We start from the raw sequence: 23080 nt of genomic DNA, 5'->3' as shown, positions 1-23080 counted from the left end.
AGTTTCTCAGCCGGTTACGTTGGGGCCTGCTCGAGGGTGGGGCTGAGAAAGGTCCCCAGGCTACTGCGGATCCTGTGTCTGATTTCAGATCCCCTTTTCCCAGTTATATCTCCACTTTTTTGGGACAGGAGGGGAGCAAAAGAGTGCAGAAGTCAGGTCTTGAAATCACCTGGGGATTTCTGGGTAAGGTGGGTGGAGAGAAAGGGGAACAGTAAGCAGGGCTCTGGCAGCTGCTGCAGACGGCTTCACACAGAGACGCGGGCTGCCACCTTGCCGTAAGTGAAAGTGAAAGAAAAATCGACAGCAGCGGGAACAGAAGAAACCCAAAGGCTGCTGGCTGACCAGGGGTGCTTGGAGAGCCCCCTTCTCCAGCCAGGCCTCGCAAGCAGCGTAGGACTGCGGAGAAGGGTGGTGGGCAAGGAGCCTCCATGGGCACAGAGGAGGGCTGGTGCCTGCTGCTCTGCCTGGCTCTATCTGGAGCAGCAGAAACCAGTGAGTCTGGGAGTTGGGGAGAGCTGGCTGGGAGAAGAGCTACTGAAGCCCCAGGGTGCCACCCTCCCCGAGATTCCAGAAGAGAAAAGGGGCCGGGGTTGACCAAATCGCCTTCTAAGCCCAACAGGGGAAAGGCTCAGTGGCTGGCAAAGGAAGGAACCAATAGTGTGTGTGGAGGGAGGGTGGGGACTCCACAGGGAAAACGCTAAAGAGGGGCTGCCTCTGTGGCTGTGTCAGCAGCCACTGTCCTACGGAGAAGGCACTGGCGTGGGAGCTGACACTCCAAAAGAGGAGAGGACTCCCCAGGCGAAGAAATCACTTGGAAGGCGACCTTGAAGGCGGGGGAGGGGAAGGCTACCCGATATGGGAGAAAGCAATGCAGGCTCAGTGCCCCAGCAACAGCAACCACCCAGCCTCCTCTCTCTGCGGTGGCACTTGCTTTTTTTCTGAGAATTCCTTTGACTGAAAAGATAGTCTTCCGTTCAACAGTTGGAAATGCAAGTATAAACTCCTCTGAGCAAGGCAAATCCAGGACTTTAACCCACACCAAGAAGTATTTGCCTGGACTAGCAGGTGCTCTCCAGAAAACTGGTTTGGGGGACGACAGGAGAATAGAGGGACACAGAGACAGCTAGGATCTTGGAGGGCAACTTTTACCCTTTGATGACTCCACAGTTTGGGGGTGGGGGCAGGAAGCAAGTGTGGAGTAGCTTTCTGGGGAAGGGGGTGCTCACCCCAGCCTTTGTCTGCAGAGCCCCACACAGCAGAAACGCAGTGGCGGGCAGTGGACGTGGTCCTAGACTGCTTCCTGGCGAAGGACGGTGGGCACCGTGGAGCTCTCGCCAGCAGTGAGGACAGGGCAAGGGCCTCCCTCGTGCTAAAGCAGGTGCCAGTGCTGGACGATGGCTCCCTGGAGGACTTCACTGACTTCCAAGGGGGCACACTGGCCCAAGATGACCCAACTGATATCTTCGAGGCCTCAGGTAAAAGCCTTCCACCTGTGTCCTTGGTCCTCCCGGGCTCCCTCCACCAGGACAGCCCAGGTCCCGATTACAGCCACACATACTGCCTCCCGTTGGCCCTGGTGTTCTCACTCCAATTTGCCCTCCGTGTGTGCCCCACTTCTCCCCAGTGGACCTGGTCCAGATTCCCCAGGCAGAGGCCTTGCTCCATGCTGACTGCAGCGGGAAGGAGGTAACCTGTGAGATCTCCCACTACTTTCTCCAGACGAGAGAGACCACTGTGGAGACAGCAGCTTGCTTCATGGCCAACGTGCAGGTCTCTGGAGGAGGACCTAGCATATCCATGGTGATGAAGACTCCCATAGATGCCAAGAATGATGCTTTCTGGCATCCGACGCTGAACTTGCCCCTGAGCCCGCAGGGCACTGTGCGAACTGCAGGTAAGAAAATGAAAAGCAAGGCCAGGCGTGGTGGCTCATGCCTATAATCCCAGAACTTTGGGATACTGAGGCCGGTGGATCACCTAAGGTCAGGAGTTCAAGACCAGCCTGGCCAACATGGTGAAGGCTTGTCTCTACTAATACCGAAATTAGCCGGGCATGGTGGCGGGTGCCTGTAATCCCAGCTACTAGGGAGGCTGAGACAGGAGAATCGCTTGAACCCAGAATGCCAAGGCTGCAGTGAGCCGAGATCATGCCACATCACTTCAGCCTGGGCAACAAGAGCGAAACTCCATCTCAAAAAAAAAAAAAAAGAAAAAGAAAAGAAAGAAAGAAAATGAAAAGCAAGTCACATAAAGTTTTGCTTTTCTAAAGTGGTAAGATATGGGGGACAGAAGGAGAAGGAAGGGAACAAATCCACCTCCATCCACATTGGTCACCTCAGGGCATCCCTAGGCCTTGGTCCTTTCTTCCTAAAAACCCCTGAGTCAGGCCGGGCGCGGTGGCTCACGCCTGTAATCCTAGCACTTTGGGAGGCCGAGGCAGGTGGATCACCTGAGGTCAAGAGTTCAAGACCAGCCTGGCCAACATGGTGAAACCCCCTCTCTACTAAAATATAAAAATTAGCCAGGCATGATGGCAGGTGCCTTTAATCCCAGCTACTTAGGAGACTGAAATGGGAGAATCACTTCAACCTGGGAGACGGTGGTTGCAGTGAGCCGAGATCGTGCCACTACATTCCAGCCAGGGCAGCTGAGCGAGACTCTATCTCAAAAAAAAAAAAAAAAAACCCTGAGTCCACAAGAGAATGCTTCGAAGCCCCTACCCGAAGATCCAAGCACACAGACAACCTGTGTGTTATTTCCAAAATGGAGATCATTCTCATCTCACTGGGCTGCCATGAGAAAATAAGACACATTATGCTGTTCTGCTCATGGGTGCTGTCCACTGTAATCTTATTGAGCCAAAACCCAGTTTTCTCCCAATGAAAGGCTAGCGTGGTCTGGTGCTTTAGGGGTGAAGCTCAGGGATGCATCATTTGTTCATTATCTCATTAGTAAACCCAGTACTTGCCCTCTCCAGCTCCGCACATCCTCAAGGGCACAACAAATTGACAACACGATGACAGGGTTCCCCAGAGCCCATTAATCCAAGACTCTGTGCCCCGCTTCTTTGTGTCTCCAAGAAGAGACAACCGGCCGGGCGCGGTGGCTCAAACCTGTAATCCCAGCACTTTGGGAGGCCGAGACGGGCGGATCACGAGGTCAGGAGATCGAGACCATCCTGGCTAACATGGTGAAACCCCGTCTCTACTAAAAAATACAAAAAAAAAAAAAAACTAGCCGGGCGAGGTGGCGGGCGCCTGTAGTCCCAGCTACTTGGGAGGCTGAGGCAGGAGAATGGCGTGAACCCGGGAGGCGGAGCTTGCAGTGAGCTGAGATCCGGCCACTGCACTCCAGCCTGGGCGACAGAGCGAGACTCCGTCTAAAAAAAAAAAAAAAAAAAGAAGAGACAACCAAGTCCAGAGAAAATTAGGGGGCAACCCTCCTATCCTTGGAAAACCCTAGAACACTCTAACTTCTCTGTGGTCCAACCGAAATCTAATCTGCCACATTAGAAAAAAAAGGGCCTCGCAGCTGTCCAGTGTCTACCATACTCCTGGCATGGGTAGGTATTTCTCTCTTTTTATTCCAAACCTACAAAAAAGGTGAAATAATAATATAATGAACACCTACATACCCTACACCTAGATCCACCAATTGTCACCAATTTGCCACATTCTCTCTCCCCGTGACTCCCCGTGTGTGTGTATGTGTATGTGTGTATTTTCCTCTGAACTGAGAGTAAGTTACAGAAGGCAACACTTGAACCCCAAATGCTCCCATCCATAGCATGTATTAGTTTACGGCGAAGGATAAGGATATAATCCTCCACAGTTACAAAACCATCATGTCGGAAACAAACCAAAGTGGGGGAGTAGTCTACCCATGGTGCAGGCAATAAGGGAGTGCAGAGTGTAAAATATTTCAGAACAATAATAAAATCGGCTAAAAGTCAGATGGCTTTATAGTCTCACCATCTCCTGACATTGGCAGTTCTGAATATTATCAGTGATAAAATACTCCTCCCTGCCAGGGCAGACTGTCCCTATCTCCCCACACCACTGCCTAGTACGCCATGGATCTTCATCCTTTTAGATACTTTTTAATTGATACAATAGTAGTCTCAACTATGAAGTTCAAGGCATGGTGATGCACACCTGTAGTCCAGCTACTCAGGAGGCTGAGACAGGACGACTGCTTGAGCCCAGGAGTTTGAGTCCTGCCTGGGCAACATAGCGAGACCCTGTCTCTCTCTCTCTCTCTCTTTTTTTTTTTTTTTTTTAACAGAGTCTCATTCTGTCTCCCAGGCTGGAGTGCAGTGTCGCGATCTCGGCTCACTGCAACCTCCGCATCCCAGGTTCAAGCGATTCTTGTGCCTCAGTCTCCCAAGCAGCTAGGATTACAGATGCACGCCACTACACTGGCTAATTTTTGTATTTTTAGTAGAGATGGGGTTTCACCATATTGGCCAGGCTGGTCTTGAACTCCTAATCTCAGGTGATCCACCCACCTCGGCCTTCCAAAGTGTTAGGATTACAGGCGTGAGCCACTGTGCCCAGCCTGAGACCCTTCTCTTAAAAAAAAAATTAAATGTCTCCAAATTCAAATTTCTCCACTTGTCCCAATATGTTTTTTTACTGCTTTCTTTTTCTAAGTACACAGTTCAAACAAGAATCATGCAGTGCATTTAGTTATGCTGTTCCCTATTTTAATCTAGAACATCTTTCACAGAATTGACTTTTTTTTTTTTTTTGAGACGGAGTCTCGCTCTGCCACCCAGGCTGGAGTGCAGTGGCCGGATCTCAGCTCACTGCAAGCTCTGCCTCCCGGGTTTACGCCATTCTCCTGCCTCAGCCTCCCGAGTAGCTGGGACTACAGGCGCCCGCCACCTCGCCCGGCTAGTTTTTTGTATTTTTTTTAGTAGAGTCGGGGTTTCACCATGTTAGCCAGGATGGTCTCCATCTCCTGACCTTGTGATCCGCCCGTCTCGGCCTCCCAAAGTGCTGGGATTACAGGCTTGAGCCACCGCGCCTGGCCCAGAATTGACATTTTTGAAGGGTCCAGGCTAGTGGTCTTGTAGAGTATCCCACCATTTAGATTTGTCTGATTGTTTTCCTCATGACTGGATTTAGGTTAAGCATGTTTGGCACAGATACTACTACCATATGCTTTTTTTTTTTTTTTTTAAATCAAGATGGAGTTTCGCTCTTATTGCCCAGGCAGGAGTGCAATGGCTCGATCTTGGCTCACCGCAACCTCCACCTCCTGGGTTCAAGTGATTCTCCTGCCTGAGCCACCCAAGTAGCTGGGATTACATGCATGTGCCATCACACCCAGCTAATTTTTGTATTATTAGTAGATACGGTGTTTCTCCGTGTTGGTAAGGCTGTTCTCGAACTCCCGACCTCAGGTGATCCACCCGCCTCAGCTTCCTAATACCTCATACTTTTTTTTTTTTTTTTTTTTTAACATTTTTTGAGATGGAGTTTCACTCTTGTTGCCCAGGCTGGAGTGCAATGGTGCAATCTGGGCTCACTGCAACCTCCACCTCCCATATTCAAGCAATTCTCCTGCCTCAGCCTCTCGGGTAGCTGGAATTACAGGCACCTGCCATCATGCCTGGCTAATTTTTGTATTTTTAGTAGAGACAGGGTTTTACCATGTTGGCCAGGCTGGTCTCAAACTCCTGACCTCAGGTGATCCACCCACCTTGGCCTCCCAAAGTGCTGGGATTACAGGCGTGAGCCACCACGCCCAGCCACCACGTGCTGTTTAAACTCTTGTTCCTAGTCTTCACAGCATCCTTGCTTAAGTAGGTGAGCTTGGTAACACCAAGTGACTTGTCAAAGGTCACAGAGCCAGTAAGTGGAACACCAGGGTTTCAGAGCTTTTTCTGCTACTCTACTAGTACTTACCTGAAGATTGATGGTAACTCTTAATTTTGCATGTGTATTTTTTCTGGTGAGAGATCCATAGCTTTCACTAAATTATCCTAGGGTAAGTGATCCCAAAATGGTGATGGCCATCATGCATACCATGCTGCCTTTCCAGAGCCCCATTTCTTTGTGGTTCCGTGTGATGGAAAATAAGCTCATCTGGCCTGTCAGGAGAGGAAGAAGATGCAGGTGTATGCCCACAACATGCCCACAGCTTGGACATCAGGTGACCTCAAGGAGGAAGTAGCCCACAAATCACCCCTCTTTTCCTCTTCACAGTGGAGTTCCAAGTGACGACACAGACCCAATCCCTGAGCTTCCTGCTGGGGTCCTCAGCCTCCTTGGACTGTGGCTTCTCCATGGCACCAGGCTTGGACCTCATCAGTGTGGAGTGGCGGCTGCAGCACAAGGGCAGGGGCCAGCTGGTGTACAGCTGGACCACAGGGCAGGGGCAGGCTGTGCGGAAGGGCGCTACCCTGGAGCCTGAGCAGCTGGGCATGGCCGGGGATGCCTCCCTCACCCTGCCCAGCCTCACTATACAGGACGAGGGGACCTACGTTTGTCAGATCACCACCTCTCTGTACCGAACTCAGCAGATCATCCAGCTCAACATCCAAGGTGAGGCCAGGACATGGTTATCCCAGGGAAGGGGATATAACATGTCCACTGGGAGCGTTTCCAGACTGGGACCCAAATGCAAGAGTGCTTTCCTGAGAAGCAGGCTTCAGTCCCACCATTTACATGCCATCTTCACTGCGGAAGCACAGATGGCATCAGATAAGGAGTCCCGCTGGACTCCAGGATAATTCCACCAAGAGATTTCCAGTCCAGGATCCTGCTGCCCTGCTGTGGCCAGTCTCCATCACCCCAGTCCTTTTGGACCACACCCTGAACGGCAGCAGCAGCAAACCAAGGCAGGGCAGTGGAAGCGGTTCTGACCATTATCACTGCTATCCTTTAAAATCTCTGGCGTAGAGGCTGGGCGCCGTGGCTCACGCCTATAATCCCAGCACTTTGGGAGGCCGAGGCAGGCAGATCACTAGGTCAGAAGTTTGACACCAGCCTGGTCAATATAGTTAAACTCCATCTCTACTAAAAATACAAAAAATAGGCCGGGCGCGGTGGCTCAAGCCTGTAATCCCAGCACTTTGGGAGGCCGAGACGGGCGGATCACGAGGTCAGGAGATCAAGACCATCCTGGCTAACGCGGTGAAACCCCGTCTCTACTAAAAATACAAAAACTAGCCGGGCGAGGTGGCGGGCGCCTGTAGTCCCAGCTACTCGGGAGCCTGAGGCAGGAGAATGGCGTAAACCCGGGAGGCGGAGCTTGCAGTGAGCTGAGATCTGGCCACTGCACTCCAGACCGGGCGACAGAGCGAGACTCCGCCTCAAAAAAAAAAAAAAAAAATACAAAAAATAGCCAGGCGTGGTGGTGCGCGCCTGTAGTCCCAGCTACTCAGGAGGCTGAGGCAGAAGAATTGCTTGAACCCAGGTGGCAGAGGTTGCAGTGAGCTGAGATGCCACTGCACTCCAGCCTGGGTGACAGAGCAAGACACCATCTTAAAAATATATAGCCGGGCGCGGTGGCTCAAGCCTGTAATCCCAGCACTTTGGGAGCCGAGACGGGCGGATCACAAGGTCAGGAGATCGAGACCATCCTGGCAAACACAGTGAAACCCCGTCTCTACTAAAAATACAAAAAACTAGCCGGGTGACGAGGCGGGCGCCTGTAGTCCCAGCTACTTGGGAGGCTGAGGCAGGAGAATGGCGGGAACCCGGGAGGCGGAGCTTGCAGTGAGCTGAGATCCGGCCACTGCACTCCAGCCTGGGCGACAGAGCAAGACTCCGCCTCAAAAAAAAAATATATATATATATATATATATATATATCTGGCTTAGAATGACGGTAAGAAGCCAGCCAACCTTTAGTTGGCTTTACAACTATCACTTTTCTGGAAAATGTAACTCCCCCGCCCCCACTTACGGCCTGCATCCAGGTGGGCCCCACACACACCCTCACCGTGGTACACCACCAAGCGACACGTTAGCCTCCACAATCTACTCTCATCTTGGCAGGAAGAAAAGGCTTCAGGCTCCTCTGCTGTCCCCAGTTAGATCCATGTGTAATCTTATTCCTCATTCTTTCTCCAGCTTCCCCCAAAGTACGACTGAGCTTGGCAAACGAAGCTCTGCTGCCCACCCTCGTCTGCGACATTGCTGGCTATTATCCTCTGGATGTGGCAGTGACGTGGACCCGACAGGAGCTGGGCGGATCCCCAGTCCAAGTCTCTGGTGCCTCCTTTTCCAGCCTCAGGCAAAGTGTGGCAGGCACCTACAGCATCTCCTCCTCTCTCATCGCAGAACCGGGCTCTGCAGGTGCCACTTACACCTGCCAGGTCACCCACATCTCTCTGGAGGAGCCCCTTGGGGCCAGCACCCAGGTTGTCCCACCAGGTACTGGGAGTGTCCTCCTTTTCCCCACCTCCACACTAGGGCTCATGGCTCTCCTGCCCCAGCTCATCCATGGCCTTGTTCTGCTGCCCATCCACTTTGTTTACAGCCCTGGCTTCATGCTCCTGCCCCAGCTCCTGGTTGTCTTTCCCAAGGTGGCAGCTGCCACAGCTTCTACCACACATACCCTGAGGCTTCATTATACTCCAGCCTCCAGGGTGCCAGGCAATGTGCTTAAGGCTGGAGATCACAGATGAGTAACTCCTGATCATGCCATCCAGGAGATTAGTCCAGTAACAGAGACAAGACTAAGTAGACAGAGAAGATGACATTTGAGCCAAGTTAACTAGCTTAGAGGGAAGGGAAACTCAAGATAGAAACAATAGCATCTATGAAAGCCAAATCATACAACAGCCTAAAGAGACTTTGGAGAATTGCAAGTAACTCAGCACAACTAGAGCCTAGGGTATATGGGAAAAAGGGAAAGTGGCTCAGAAGATTCAGAGGTAATTCTATTTTTATTGAGCATTTACATGAATCAAGCACTGTAGAAAGCACTTAAATGTATGATTTTATGGATTATGACTCCCATTTTACAGGTGAGTAAACTGGCACTTGCAGATGTCAATGAATTTGCCCAGGGTCACCTATCAATCAATGGTAAAGAGAGAATGTGAAAAACAGGCAACCGGATTCCCCTTACAGGCTTAATTAAACCCTGTAGATCTCACTGGGCCTTCAAGATGGAAATTCCTGAGAGCCATAGCATGCTGTTGAAAGGTTTTATTATTTATTTATTTATTTCATTTTATTTATTTGATACAGAATGCCGCTCTGTTCCCCAGGCTGGAGTGCAGTGGTACGATCTCAGCTCACTGCAACCTCCACATCCTGGGTTCAAGCCATCCTCCTGCCTCAGCCTCCCGAGTAGCTGGGATTACAGGCACGCACCACCAAGCCTGGCTAATTTTGTGTTTTTAGTAGAGATGGGGTTTCACCATGATGGCCAGGCTGATCTCCATCTCCTGACCTCAAATGATCTGTTCGCCTCGGCTTCCCAAAGTGCTGGGATTACAGGCAGGAGCCACCGCACCCTGCCTGTTGAAAGGTTTTAAACAGGAAAGGGACAGGAAAGAACCCACAACTCACAATGGAAACAGCCAGGAGCACTGGGCATTTGGTCGCTCATTAGACTGTGAACTTCCCCAAAACTGAGGTTTCACCTCAGCTCACATCATTCCCCAACTATTTACAAAATCCCAGTTAACGGGTTGTTTTTATTTTGTTTTGCTTTGTTTTATTTTGTTTTGAGATAGGGTTTCACTCTGTTGCCCAGGCTGGAGTGCAGTGGCACGATCTCGACTCACTGCAATCTCTGCCTCCCAGGCTCGTGATCCTCCCACCTCAGCCTCCTGAGTAGCTGGGACCACAGGTGCACACCAACACGCCCAGCTAATTTTTTGTATTTTTGGTAGAGACAGGGTTTCACCATGTTGCCAAGGCTGGTCTTGAACTCCTGAGCTCAAGCCATCCACCCCTCTCAGCCTCCCAAATTTCTGGGATTACAGGCATGAGCCACTGTGTCCAGGCAAGTTAACTCTTAACAAATAAACCGGCCGGGTGCGGTGGCTCAAGCCTGTAATCCCAGCACTTTGGGAGGCCGAGACGGGTGGATCACGAGGTCAGGAGATCGAGACCATCCTGGCTAACATGGTGAAACCCCGTCTCTACTAAAAAATACGAAAAACTAGCTGGGTGAGGTGGCGGGCGCCTGTAGTCCCAGCTGCTCGGGAGGCTGAGGCAGGAGAATGGCGTGAACCCGGGAGGCGGAGCTTGCAGTGAGCTGAGATCCGGCCACTGCACTCCAGCCTGGGCGACAGAGCGAGACTCCGTCTCAAAAAAAATAAAAAAATTAAAAAAAATAGACCAACCTAAATCTCACTTGGAAAGCAATTTTTCAAAACTTGTCCTTAGGTGAGAAGAGGTAGAGAATTCTGTGTGGAGTAACCCACGAGTATCCAGCAACCTTATGAATAAGTACAAATGCTGCTGGGTGCCTTGTTCCAGGCTCCTCAACCAGGGACTCACACACACACTCCTTAGCTCCTCCTCCCTGGGGTGGACACTGCAGGTGAGGGCTCAGCTCATGATTCCTGCACACGATAATCCCTGCCCATGTTGCTCTCACCTACAGAGCAGAGAACAGCCTTGGGAGTCATCGTTGCCAGCAGCCTCTTCCTTCTTGCACTGTTGTTCCTGGGGCTTCAGAGACGCCAAGGTAAGAGCCTGGTTGCCCTTGGCTCTGGACCTGGCCCACCTCACCCACTCTAACCACCTCCCCACCCAGACCAGGGTGGAAGTCCAGATGCCCCAAGCTCCAGCCACTCACCCATCACAGCCTCCTGCTTTTGAGTTTGCCCTAAATGAAAATGAAACCAGTCGTGTTCCCTCTTGTTTTCTCCTAGCTACCTCACTTAGGTCTGTCAAGACTCTGAGGCACTCTGGGTAGCCACTCTCCTGCCTCAGAGTAGAAAGAAAGAGCAGTCATGTGCTCCCAGAAGGACTCTAAGTCAAGTCGCAGAGCTAAAAAGGCATGAAGGTGGTACCAGCTCACGGGTCACTGGGCCTGGCTCTGCATAGGCCTCTGCCTTCCTTCACGGTGCACCCTGGGCTCATGCACCAAGGCGGAGAACAGGAAGAAGTGAGGGGACAAGAAGAAGGCAGAATGTCCAGATGGAGGTTAAGACCAAAGAGCCAGGTTGGTGGTGTGGTGGTAGGAAAACAAAGCTGGAAGAAATGGAGAAGGAACAAGTGAGGGACAATGAGGCACGGGCTGGGGCTGGGCTACCCCTCCCAAACTCAGCTCTGTCAAAATAAAAGCCCCTTGTGTCTGCTGTGTGACCAAGCGTTTCCACTTTCCTGTCTTCCTCCATACTGGTCCCAACTGAGCCCTGTCCCCAAGCCTAGCGGCTCCAACTTGCAAAGTGTTTAAGGTAGAAAACAAAGGCCCTCAGAGGCACCCCCGGGGCTCCATCTCAGTTGCATCACAGCTGCAATTAGGGTTCTGCTCCTTTGGATAACTGCTGGGAGTTTCAGGATACCTGCAAATGCCTCACTCCCTCAGCTGCAAGGGAGAGATTTCTCCTTTTATTCATGTCTAAAATGTGCCTGGTCAATACGGTGGAACTCAGCATACCAAAACTGTATGTGAGGATGATGGGGAAAAGGGGGTAAGGAGGTATTCACTGACAGCCTTATCTGTGCACATCCTCTGGGACAGGACAAGCAGGCCAAGGACCTAGGAAGGAGCACAGGACGCAGATGGAAGACGCCTGAGGGAACCTGTGCTTGTTTGCTAGTGTGAGATGCCCACGCAACTTCCTGTCCTCACTTCCTCTCACCAGCACCTACAAGAGTTGGGCTGCTTCAGGCTGAACGCTGGGAGACCACTTCCTGTGCTGATGCACAGACCTCCTGTCTCCAGGAAGACCGTGCAGCACATGTAAGCCAGCCCAGCTGACCTAAAGTGACATGAGACTACTAGAAAGAAACGACACCCTTCCCCCCAAGCCCCCCAACTACTCCAACCCAAACAACAACCAAGCCAGTTTAGTGGTAGGAATTTGTATTTTTTGCCTTTGTTCAGAATACATGAAATTGGTAAATATGCCACATGCCTTTGGTGGAAGTACAACTGTTGTTATTACTCTATACAAGTATGAGATCAGGGTTAGGAAAAAAAGACAAAGAGGTGATGACAGACACACAGTGGAAACCCCACATCGTCTTATGGCAAACCGAAGAAGGGGATGTGGGAAGCTCAGCTTCATTTGACTGCAAAGTCCCAGGGTTTAGTTGCACATCTGCTCATGCACATGAGTGGTGGGAGGGAAGGGGGATAGCAGACACACATAGGAGAGGGTACAGGGTGGGTGAGAAAGAAAGTAGAAGGGCTAATACCCCCGAAGAACAAAGCCAACTACACCTGGTGAGCCTCAGAGGGACAGAAACCCAGGAATGAGTTCTGTAATAGGGCTGGGAGAGCCAAGAGGACCGATTTGCTCCAGGCTTGGGACACATCGAGGACAGTGGTGGTTCTTCTCCAGCGGTGACCCCCTGCATTAGGCAAGGAGGAGCCCAGAGGAGAGTGGAGACCTTCGAGGGGGGCCGTTGGGAGGGTACTGACTGCTTTCTTCCAGCTCTTCAGTCCCGCCCTAGGGCAGGACGAAGGGAATATGGGAAACAAGGGCGAAGGGAAAGGAAGGATGGTTTTGTGCAATGAAATGCTGCTGCATGGAGAGTGGGCATCCAGACCCTGCTCAACATGGCCTCACCCTCTTCCTGTTCGTGGACCGAGGGAGGAAGGAATAAAGGGCCATGAGTATTCCCCGCTCTGTTCCCAGCCTGTCCTCCTCCCCTTGCACCTGGGTTTATCCCACATTAATAACCCATCCTGAAGCTCAGCAATTGCCCTGAAGATAGGCTGAGCAGATCCCATCCTCAGGTTCCACTGTCTATACACACAAACCATGCAAAGAGGAGGAAGAGAAAGGAGGCAAAGTAGAATTCAGACAGGTAAGGGTGGTTCGAAGGGGAATATACTGCAGGAAGAACAGAGAGGCAGTTCTCAAGGAGAAGGTGCCGTGACAGTACAGCAATACACAAGCACACCTGTCACAGGCTGGCACGCCTCCCCGCAAGGTGGGGCTGGTGGGTCTACACAACTTCTCTGCATCCTGAGGATCAGCAGGGCCTCAGGAAGAGACCTCTTGCCTCATCCCTGTCTTTGGCAATGCACGGGTGGTGTGGAGGAAGAGATTCCATGGGTATCCAAAGATCTCACACTTCTAACACCCTCATACCCCTTCATCAACAGGAAGAGAGGAACGGGACCCTCTTTAACGAGGGCAAGGAGTGGCTTCCTCTGAGCTTGTTACTTTCAAATTAAGCACTTGACTCACTGTTTCTCTATAACTAATAGGCAATCTCTCTCTTTATGCCAACAATTAACTGGGAGCTAGGTGAAATTATTTGGCTAGATAAAACTACTGGCTAGATGAATTTATTTGGTGCCCTCATACAGAATGCTGTAGAAAAATGTAAAGAAGAGAAAGCTCCTTCCAGTTAGAAGCACATGGGACTGCTTCTAGGATGGAAACAAGTCCTGCTATTTTCACAATCCATAAGTGTTCTCCAGGCCTCTGGAGAACAAAGTAAAGTTGTAATATCCCCAGAGACATAGAAAATCCTGGACGAACAGATTAGAAATAACTACAAAAAACAAGTTTTACGTTCGAAAAGCGTGCTGCACTGAAACCAAGTTGAACTTTGGTCCACCCCCAGGACCCTCTCCAGGCCTGGCCCAGGAGGGAAAGCTCCACATGACCAGGCAGCACTGAGTGAGCTGCCATCTTCCCAGTCCCTCTCTAGCTCCTGCCAGTGACCAGGTTTTCTAGGAGACATCATGGGCACTGATACTCTTCTCCTCCCAAGTCTGGGCAGTTTCACGGGTACTTCGCCTCAGCCACTCCCCTCCCTGCCCCTTCCCGTGGCCTCCAACTCTTTGGGGCCTTGGGGGAACTTGAGAGTACAGAAGAAGCGCGCGGGAAGGAGGCGCCAGCTGTTGCTCTTCAGGTAGTGACTTAGATTGCGCCACGAGCAGCATTTCTAGTGTCGAGGGACAGAGTGCAAATGAATGCAATGCAAAAGGAGGAATGGGTGATGGAGAAGCCTGGGTTGGAATGGAGGACGGTGGGTGGGGACGTGTGTCGAGAGAGCAAACAGAGGGGAGAGGACACGAGTGTGGATGGCAATGGAGAACAGGGAAGGGGTGGCACATTCTCAAGTAAAAAAGTAGACTGGACACAGGAATCAGGAAGTCCCAGACGGAAAGAGAAAGAGACAGGAGAAAACAAGAGGGCAAATTACACCAAGTTACCAGACAATTCAGGTCTTTCCATTGTTAAGTGCCCCATCCCCACGGTCTCCCTCCAACCCAAGCCAGTGACACACAGCATAGCCCTACTTCCTCAGAACAGGAGGCGCCATCTCCCTGCAATGCCTTGCAGGGGGAATCCTCATCCATCAAAGAAATCCCTTGTCTCTGCCCTTCCCCGCTCCCGAACCAAGTGACGATCCCATAGCAGCGGTCTCCATACCTCAGTCAGAGCAGCCCCACTCCCCAGGCAGGCAGGCAGGCAGGCAGGGAGAAGACTCCAGGACCTTCCCACCTCTTCAACCCACCAGCAACCTCAGCGATACTTACTTACAATAACTACCACGATGATGGCACAGATGGCTCCCAGCATGATCATCATCTGAGGAAACATGGACAAAAAATGAGCCCTTGGGTTTCAGGAATGAGGAAAAGAGCCACATCCCTAATGGGAAACAGAATTCCCTCTACCCTCGGGACAGTGGAAAAACACTCATCACCCAGGAGACCTGCAGGCTTCTGAGAGAGGCCCTACCCTTCTGCTTCCCAGGGGATCATAACCCCAGTACGTCTGTAGCTTTTCAGATTCATCACAGGACCTGCACTGAGCTCCTCTTTGCTTAGTTCCTGGTGTCTTGGGGCTTTAGAAGGCATTCCAATAGAGATACAGACTCTGGATGTTTAACCAATTGGTTCAGTTTTCACTGTGAAGTGTTCAGCTCATTCCCAAAAGTTGCAGTTATTTAAAAGTATATATTTCGGCCGGGCATGGTGGCTCAAGCCTGTAATCCCAGCACTTTGGGAGGCCGAGATGGGCGGATCACGAGGTCAGGAGATCGAGACCATCCTGGCTAACACGGTGAAACCCCGTCTCTACTAAAAATACAAAAAAAAAACTAGCCGGGCGAGGTGGCGGGCGCCTGTAGTCCCAGCTACTTAGGAGGCTGAGGCAGGAGAATGGCGTAAACCCGGGAGGCGGAGCTTGCAGTGAGCTGAGATCCGGCCACTGCACTCCAGCCTGGGCGACAGAGCGAGACTCCGTCTCAAAAAAAAAAAAAAAAAAAAAAGTATATATTTCAACCAGAGAAAGCTAATTTAAAAGAAAAAGAAGTATGTGTGTATATATATATATTATGTGTATGTGTGTATATAATATATATGTGTGTGTATATATGTGTGTATATATAGTGTGTATATATATATTTTGTGTGTGTGTATCTAGTGTATATATATTGTGTGTGTATATATGTGTGTGTATATATATGTGTGTTATATATTGTGTGTGTATATATGTGTGTGTATATATATATTGTGTGTGTATATATGTGTATGTATAGTGTGTATATATATATTGTGTGTGTATATATGTGTGTGTATATGTGTGTGTATATATATTGTGTGTGTATATATATATTGTGTGTATATATATTTTGTGTGTGTATATACATTGTGTGTATATATATTATGTGTGTGTATATATTGTGTGTGTATATATATTGTGTGTGTATATATTTATATATTATGAAGTGTGTGTATATATGTTGTGTGTGTATATATATATTGTGTGTGTGTATATATATATTATGTGTGTGTATATATATTATGTGTGTGTGTATATATATATATAATGTGTGTGTGTATATATAATGTGTGTGTGTGTATATATATAATGTGTGTGTGTGTGTGTGTATATACATATACCTGAGCCGTTGTGCTGATGCTGGGTGTGTCTGAGGATGAGACAGGTGAAAATGTTTGCAGGCCTCTCCTACGGGGAAAAGCTCCTTAACTAACCATTCCAGACTCCTCAGGGTATCACTTTTTCCCGGATAGCGGTTCTGAATCCTCTAGCCTACCCTGGTGGCCAATTCTGGGTAATGCAATCTCAAAAGGAGGCTTTTCGGATTTCCTCCCAAGCATTAGGCTGGTCAGAGAGATGCTGCACCATCAGAGGGGAAGAAATGTAGAAGTTGAGAATTTTCTTGCCTTCTACCAGGGGAAGCCCAGGAAAAGACAGAGGAGGGGACAAGAAAATTCACCTTGCAGTTTTTCCACCAATACTTCCTCTTTAGCTTTGCAGCACTGCTCTCAAATTGTGATGCTCCTGCCTGCAAGGCATCAGCTCGGTCATCCAACTCTGACAGCTTCTGGTCCCTCTCCAGGACCTTGTCCACGTTCACACGTATGATGTCCACCACCTGATGAGGGCACAGAAACAAAGCTACTAAACTTCCTGCCAAAGACAGAGGAAAGAACAACAACCAGAGAATCACAAGTCTGGCCCTGTGCAACTCTAAAGGGTGCTCTGCCTCTCAGGGCCTTTTTGACTATTCTCCTATGAAAAAAGGAGAAAAGATAAGAAGTTCCCTTTTGTTCCAGACTCCTAGATTTGGAAACTCTCAGAGAAACAGCTATCTACCTACCTCCTCCACTTGTGCCTGGGTTTGCTGTAGTCGTCTGTTACTAGTCAGGTTAGGAGGAGGGCCAGGGGGACCCCCACCTGGGGCAGTCCCTTCTGTCCCTTCAGCAGGTGGCTGAGCTGGAGCAGACCTGTGGAAAGACATGGGCAGGGTACACAAAGTGACCAAGACAAGAAAGGAGCAGGGCGTGGTAGCACACACCTGTAGTCTCAGTTACTCAAGAGGCTGAAGTGCTCCTCGCGTCCTCCTGGCCCAAGAGTTCGAGGCCAGCCTGGGCGTCATAGCAAGACCCCATCTCTGGAAAAAACAAACAAAAAGGGCTGGGCGCGGTGACTCACGTCTGTAATCCCAGCACTTTGTGAGGCCGAGGCGGGCGGATCATGAGGTCAGGAGATTGAGACCATCCTGGCTAACACAGTGAAACCCTGTCTCTACTAAAAAATAGAAAAAAATTATGCAGGCGTGGTGGCGGGCACCTGTAGTCCCAGCTATTCAGGAGGCTGAGGCAGGAGAATGGCGTGAACCTGGGAGGAGGAGCTTGCAGTGAGCCGAGATCGCACCACTGCACTCCAGCCTGGGCAACAGAGCGAGACTCCGTCTCGAAAAAAAAAAAAAACAGACAAAGGACTCACATGCATCCTCACCCCAAACCACTTAAACAATTATGATTAGGCTATACAAAACTAGAATGGATTCTTACTCCTTGGCAATCTGAAGTAGGGAGATGCAGCATAGAGGCAAGAAGTAAAAGATGAAAGACTCTACAGCAACATTTGGATGAGGTTCAGGGACATCCAGCATGGCATCAAGAGATCTTGTCTGGGGCTATCCTTTGACCCAACTCAAACAAGTCCTCTGCCATGATGGCTACAGGGACAAATGTGCTAACTTTGTCCTACGTGGCATTTCCCCACTGATAATGGTTTGGCTGTGTCCCCACCCAAATCTCAACTTGAATTGTATCACTCAGAATTCCCACATGTGGGACGGACTCAGGGAGGCAACTGAATCATGGGGTCTATCTTTCCCGTGCTATTCTCGTGATAGTGATGAAGTCTCACAAGATCTGATGGTTTATCAGGGGTTTTCTGCTTTTGCTTCTTCCTCATTTTCTCTTGCTGCCGCCATATAAGAAGTGCCTTTTGCCTGCCACCATGATTCTGAGGCCTTCCCAGCCATGTGGAACTGTAAGTTCAATTAAACCTCTTTTTCTTCCCAGTCTTGGGTATGTCTTTATTAGCAGCATGAAAACAGACTAATACAGTAAATTTGTACCAGTAGAGTGGGGCGTTGCTGAAAAGATACCCAAAACTGTGGAAGCAACTTTGGAACTGGGTAACAGGGAGAGGTTGGAACAGTTTGGAGGGCTCAGAAGAAGACAGGAAAATGTGGGAAAGTTTGGAACGGCCTAGAGACTTGTTGAATGGCTTTGACAAAAATGCTGTCAGTGATATGAACAATAAGGTCCAGGCTGAGGTGGTCTCAGATGGAGATGAGGAACTTGTTGGGAACTGAAGCAAAGGTGACTCTTCTTATGCTTTAGCAAAGACACCAGCAGCATTTTGCCCCTGCTCTAGAAATTTGTGGAATTTTGAACTTGAGAGAGATGATTTAGGGTACCTGGCAGAAGAAATTTCTAAGCAGCAAAGCATTCGAAAGGTGACTTGGGTGTTGTTAAAAGCATTTCATTTTAAGACGAAAACAGAGCATAAAAGTTCAGAAAATGTGCAGCCTGATGATGCAGTACAAAAGAAAAAAAAAACACTTTTTTGAGGAGAAATTCAAGGCAGCTGCAGAAATTTGCATAAATAGCAAGGAACCTAATGTTAACCCCCAAGACCACGGGGAAAATGTCTCCAGGCCATGTCAGAGGCCTTCACAGCAGCCCCTCCCATCATAGGCCTGGAGACCCAGGAGGAAAAAGTGATTTTGTGGGCCAGGCCCAGGGTCCCCATGCTGTGTGCAGCCTAGGGACTTGGTTCCCTGTGTTCCAGCCACTCCAGCTGTAGCTGAAAGGGGCCAACTCAGAGCTCAGGCCCTGGCTTCAGAGGGTGGAAGCCCCAAGCCTTGGCAGCTTCCACATGGTGTTGAGCCTGCGGGTGCACAGAAGTCAAGAATTGAGGTTTGGGAACCTCCGCCTAGATTTCAGAAGATGTATGGAAACGCCTGGATGCCCAGGCAAAAGTCTGCTGCAGGGGCAGGGCCCTCATGGAGAACCTCTGCTAGGGCAGTACAGAAGGGAAATGTGGGGTCGGAGCCCGCACACAGAGTCCCTACTGGAACACTGCCTAGTGGAGCTATGAGAAGAAGGTCACCACCCTCCAGACCCCAGAATGGTAGATCCACTGGCAGCTTGCACCGTGTGCCTGGAAAAGCTTCAGACACTCAACACCAGTCCGTGAAGGGAGCCAGGAGGGAGGTTGTACCCTGCAAAGCAGCCAGGAGGGAGGCTGTACACTGTAATGTCTGTCAGTTCACCCCTTTTAATATTCAAGTTAGTGGTTATGGTTATTGGTCTATATGCCCAGTTATTGGTTACGCTTCACACAAGATGAGGAAATCAGAGCTACCATAACAGCTTAGAAAATCACCAAAGGCAAAGTCTATGTAGGTGGAGTGAGTCAGGACTGTTTGTTTGCTTTGTTTTTGGCAAAGAAAACGGGGGTTTCACTTAGATAGAATCTGGGGCCCAAAGCAGTTACATTAGTTATGGAAACTGTTCCAAGAGCATAGACAGGAAGCAAAGATGCTAGAAATTGTCCTCAATGTGCATGCATTATAGACATTCTGTCCCTTCCTTTTCTGGATTTGGCACAGAGTCTTGGTTACAGAGATGTAAGTCCCTTGGTTATCCCAAAGAGAGATCTTGGTTTACTGTACTATACACACAGAGAATGTTCTCTCATTCTGTACCACTCAAAGCTAGTGTGTGGTCTTCAAGACAAACTCCTCTCCGTGTCCCAAAACATGGAGGCTAAACTCACCTCCTAAAGAATTCCCAGAAGTATAACCTAAGTCATGAGATGTTTTCGGCCAAGGAAGCACCCACAGGCAGTGGGGAGATCCCTCAAATTTGACAGAGAACAGAAATTACAGTAAGAACTCAGACAGAAGCAGAATCTCACCAAACATACTTCACAGGAGCAGTCCAAGAGTAAATGCAACAAAAATGAAACCATCACAAAGTTACTAAAAAGGAAACTATTTGACTAATAGAACTAATACCCAGAAGCTCCTCTTCCTTGATTAAGTGAATTTCTTTTAGTCTAAAAAGATAGAGAATAACTCCTCAGAGAGGCTATAGTAGCAGATTACACCTGACTCATTCTCCACTTAAAGGATCGCTTTCCCATTTCCCTCTAAGGTGCAAAGGAGGTAAAGCAAAGATAGATACAAAGTCATGGGAGCCTTAAGACTTGTCCTGCCACTGAGCTAGCTAAGCAATCTAGTTCTCGACTTAAGGCAGAAAATTCAATGACTAGGTAGCAGCCAGGGTTGGAAGCAGTCCAGGATGGTGGCACCAATGACAAGAGTAAGGTCAGAGACCTCATGATGCCCCACTAGCCACCAGGATTTCTCCGTTGCCTTCTGTTCATCCCACGTGGATACTATCTGGAGGCCCCCTCCCCAAAATGAAAACAACTGGAATTCTACGGCTTGCCCAAAATGCATAGAACACTCATATCTGGTTAAAACCATAGAAATCCAAAGAAAAAGTGAAATGGCTATGAAGTATTTGCAAGGTCAATTTCACTTACTACTTGTTGGGAGTTGGAAACACTCAGCGGTAAAATATCTAGGGATAATTACAACCCTTATGTAATACAAGTAAATCTTTCCCTTTTTTGTCACTTATAGAAGCAACATAAATACATCTAGGACCAGGCCAGGGTAGTAATCAGAAAGAAAAATCTGTATTAGACATATTGAAGTCTTGAAAGAGAAGTACTTCATTTGTTTAGCTGCAGTTTTCCCACAGGATCTTGTGAAGCGGGTGATGTTGAAGACTGCTGGAGACTAAACTGTGTGTGTTGGAGGAAAGGGGGAAAGCTCAGCTCTCCCTATTTCTCCTCCAAATATTTGGTAAGACTCGGTGATAGAAAAACGTCTCCTATACGAGTGGCCTTGGCATGAACAGCCGCTTGGGATGACAGGCCACTATCCCACTACCCCTTGAGTCTTTCTGAGCTGCTCACCTGGTGCCAGAGAACTGGCAGATAAGTTTCTGGAACTTTGCTCACTGCCATGAGGGGGGCTAGACATCACAGTTTGGGTGAGGGGTAAACAAATCCAGAGATTGGAGGGCAACCCAAGTTAACAACTGGCAGTTGCACCCATGACTGTCTTTCCTGAACGCTAAGCAGTGATTTAGCCAGATGACAGAAATGCCTTTCAAGTCCCTTGCCCAATTGTCCTCATCCACCACCCCCAGCCCCCGCCCTCTCCGAGTCTCCACTATACCAAAACCAGAATGAGGCGCCACTCAGACGACAGGAGAGGGTGCAATGATTGCGGGACCCCTGCGCCCCTGCCCCGCCCGTGGGGTGCTAGCTGTGGCTGGTGCGAGAATGGGGTGCTGGCCCCCCTCCCTGGGGGTGGCCTGGTCCGGAGGCGGCGCGCGGTGGTGGCTCCCCGCGTTGCTGCAGCTGCTGCAATGCGCCATTTTCCGTCCCGCAGAGTCGGGAGCTTGGAATGAGAGTTGTCAAGGAGGTGCCGAGCCTCCCACACCAGAGTCAACTCACATTTTTCTGACAGAGAGAGTGAGGGGCTGTTCCTCTCCCGACGCTGCGGCGAGACACCCGGCGGGGGACGCTGCGGCTGAAGTGGACGCAACTGCCGAGCTCCGCCTGGCGCTGACCACTCCGAGGTCTAGCTGCGGTGGAACTTACTGCAGCTGCCGCGCCGGCCCCCGCCTTTATTAGCGCTGACCACGCCTCCCGGATAACGGTGACAACCCCGCGGCCCAATCCATGCCCAGGACGGTCGCCCGGCGCTACAAGCCTAGCACGCCCCACCCCTGCCAATTGCCAGTCCCAAGTCTCCTCTCATCCGACTCCGGAAAGGAGCGATTGCTCTGAGCATCCTTCAGTGATCAATGCAACCATAGTTTGCGCTCCAGTCTGGCGGAGGGACGGGGCGGGGTGGAGTGAGATCTGTGCCTTCGGAGGGCGCTTCAGGAGTTCATTAGGCATTTGTGGTGCCTCCCAACCAATAGCTGGGCAGTTACTGAAGCCCGTGCCCGCCCCTGCCCCGCCCCGCGCCGGGACTCGCGCGTTCCGCGGGAGGCGGTGGCACCCTGGTGCGTGCCCAGCCCTGGTGCCCAGCCCTGGTGCCCTGCCCTGGCCCTCGCTCCGCCCCCACCGCCCCGCCTCTGACTAACGCTCTGAGGGTGCGGGAGCCTCGAGACACAGCCGCAAGCTCCCGGTGCCAGCTAGCAGATGCGGGGTTCAGTCCCACCAAAGCAAGCACGAAACTTTCGTTCATCCGTTTCTTTCAACATAGCCTTCCTAAATTGAACTTCCTCCCAAACCTGCTCCAGTCCAGGTTACCACATCGACTCAGTAGCCCAGACCAGAAACCTGGAAACCATCCTAGATTGCCTCCGCTTCACCTTTACCTCTCCCCCAGTTATCTGCCAAGTCCAGCTGATTTTTCCTTCTTGGTATTCCAGTAATTATTTCCCCTCTGCTCACTATTATCCGTTTCCTGGACTCTATCAGTTGGAAAATTCACCATTATTTTATGTTCCACTATGAAAAAAGGTTATATGGCCGGGCGCAGTGGCTCACACCTGTAATCCCAGCACTTTGGGAGGCCGAGTCAGGCAGCTCACCTGAGGTCAGGAGTTCGAGACCAGCCGGGCCAACATGGCGAAACCTCTGTCTCTACTAAGAAGACAAAAATTAGCCGGGCGTGGTGGCGGGCGCTTGTAATCCCAGCTGCTGGGGAGGCCGAGACAAGAGAATCGCTTGAACCTGGGAGCCAGCGGTTGCAGTGAGCCGAGATTAGGCCACTGCACTCCGGCCTGGGCAACAGAGCAAGACCCTGTTTCAAAAGAAAAAAGAAAAATGGTTACAAATTATCTGTGACAAATGCTTTCCTTACCACTTAGCATTTTTGTTTTATGTATATTGAAAATACAGATTTATATACATACTGATTTCTATCATATTTCACTCTTGTGCATGCATAAAAAGGGAAATAGAAAACAGTAACATGGTAACTATCCCTAAAACTTCACATTCAGAAACTGATTGTTAGTGATTCATTTTTTTGACTCAGTCTTGGATGTCCACGAATTTCTACGCAATGTCGTCCTCTGTGCATGTCATAAGGGCTTTG

The 23080-nt window shown here is 50.0% G+C and overlaps 2 protein-coding genes across 5 annotated transcripts; one reads left to right on the top strand and one right to left on the bottom strand.

Annotated features, from left to right (window-relative positions):
* Window positions 1-3: 3 nt before the first annotated feature.
* TAPBPL (TAP binding protein like) lies at window positions 4-12074 on the top strand. Of its 3 annotated transcripts, none has more exons than XM_010385954.2 (7): window positions 4-492; window positions 1245-1475; window positions 1625-1894; window positions 6213-6551; window positions 8084-8386; window positions 10578-10661; window positions 11788-12074. In XM_010385954.2, exons 1-7 carry the CDS (start codon window positions 429-431, stop codon window positions 11901-11903), a joined length of 1407 nt encoding a protein of 468 aa, XP_010384256.1. In that variant the 5' UTR covers window positions 4-428; the 3' UTR covers window positions 11904-12074. The 3 variants fall into 3 exon arrangements, with proteins under 3 accessions (XP_010384256.1, XP_030794565.1, XP_010384255.1); XM_030938705.1 differs by having other exon boundaries at window positions 5-492; window positions 11664-12074; XM_010385953.2 differs by lacking the exon at window positions 11788-12074 and adding an exon at window positions 10849-11284 and having other exon boundaries at window positions 7-492.
* Window positions 11997-21850, bottom strand: VAMP1 (vesicle associated membrane protein 1). 2 transcript variants are annotated; one of them, XM_010385958.2, is made up of 5 exons: window positions 21481-21664; window positions 16742-16868; window positions 16358-16516; window positions 14649-14700; window positions 11997-12724 (listed from the first exon to the last, which is right to left on the bottom strand). In XM_010385958.2, coding segments are annotated over exons 1-5 (351 nt in total). In that variant the 5' UTR covers window positions 21483-21664; the 3' UTR covers window positions 11997-12713. The 2 variants fall into 2 exon arrangements, with proteins under 2 accessions (XP_010384260.1, XP_030794567.1); XM_030938707.1 differs by having other exon boundaries at window positions 11997-14700; window positions 21481-21850.
* Window positions 21851-23080: the final 1230 nt, after the last annotated feature.

The sequence above is a fragment of the Rhinopithecus roxellana genome, chromosome 10 (genome assembly GCF_007565055.1).
Source record: "Rhinopithecus roxellana isolate Shanxi Qingling chromosome 10, ASM756505v1, whole genome shotgun sequence".
Lineage (NCBI taxonomy): Eukaryota > Metazoa > Chordata > Mammalia > Primates > Cercopithecidae > Rhinopithecus > Rhinopithecus roxellana.
The sequence above is the reverse complement of the archived record's forward strand: the minus strand, read 5'-3'. Positions and strand labels throughout refer to the sequence as shown.

What these genes read in the sequence shown, in the direction of transcription:
- VAMP1 (XM_030938707.1), bottom strand. An exon ending in CCCAGGCACAAGTGGAGGAG is followed by an intron (nt 16,517 to 16,741) that starts GTAGGTAGATAG and finishes TGCCCTCATCAG; the next exon opens with GTGGTGGACATCATACGTGT. An exon ending in ATTGGTGGAAAAACTGCAAG is followed by an intron (nt 14,701 to 16,357) that starts GTGAATTTTCTT and finishes ATGTTTCCTCAG; the next exon opens with ATGATGATCATGCTGGGAGC.
- TAPBPL (XM_010385954.2), top strand. Translation starts at nt 429, where the DNA reads ATGGGCACAGAGGAGGGCTGGTGCCTGCTGCTCTGCCTGGCTCTATCT. An exon ending in GGGCACTGTGCGAACTGCAG is followed by an intron (nt 1,895 to 6,212) that starts GTAAGAAAATGA and finishes TCCTCTTCACAG; the next exon opens with TGGAGTTCCAAGTGACGACA. An exon ending in GGGGCTTCAGAGACGCCAAG is followed by an intron (nt 10,662 to 11,787) that starts GTAAGAGCCTGG and finishes TCCTCTCACCAG; the next exon opens with CACCTACAAGAGTTGGGCTG.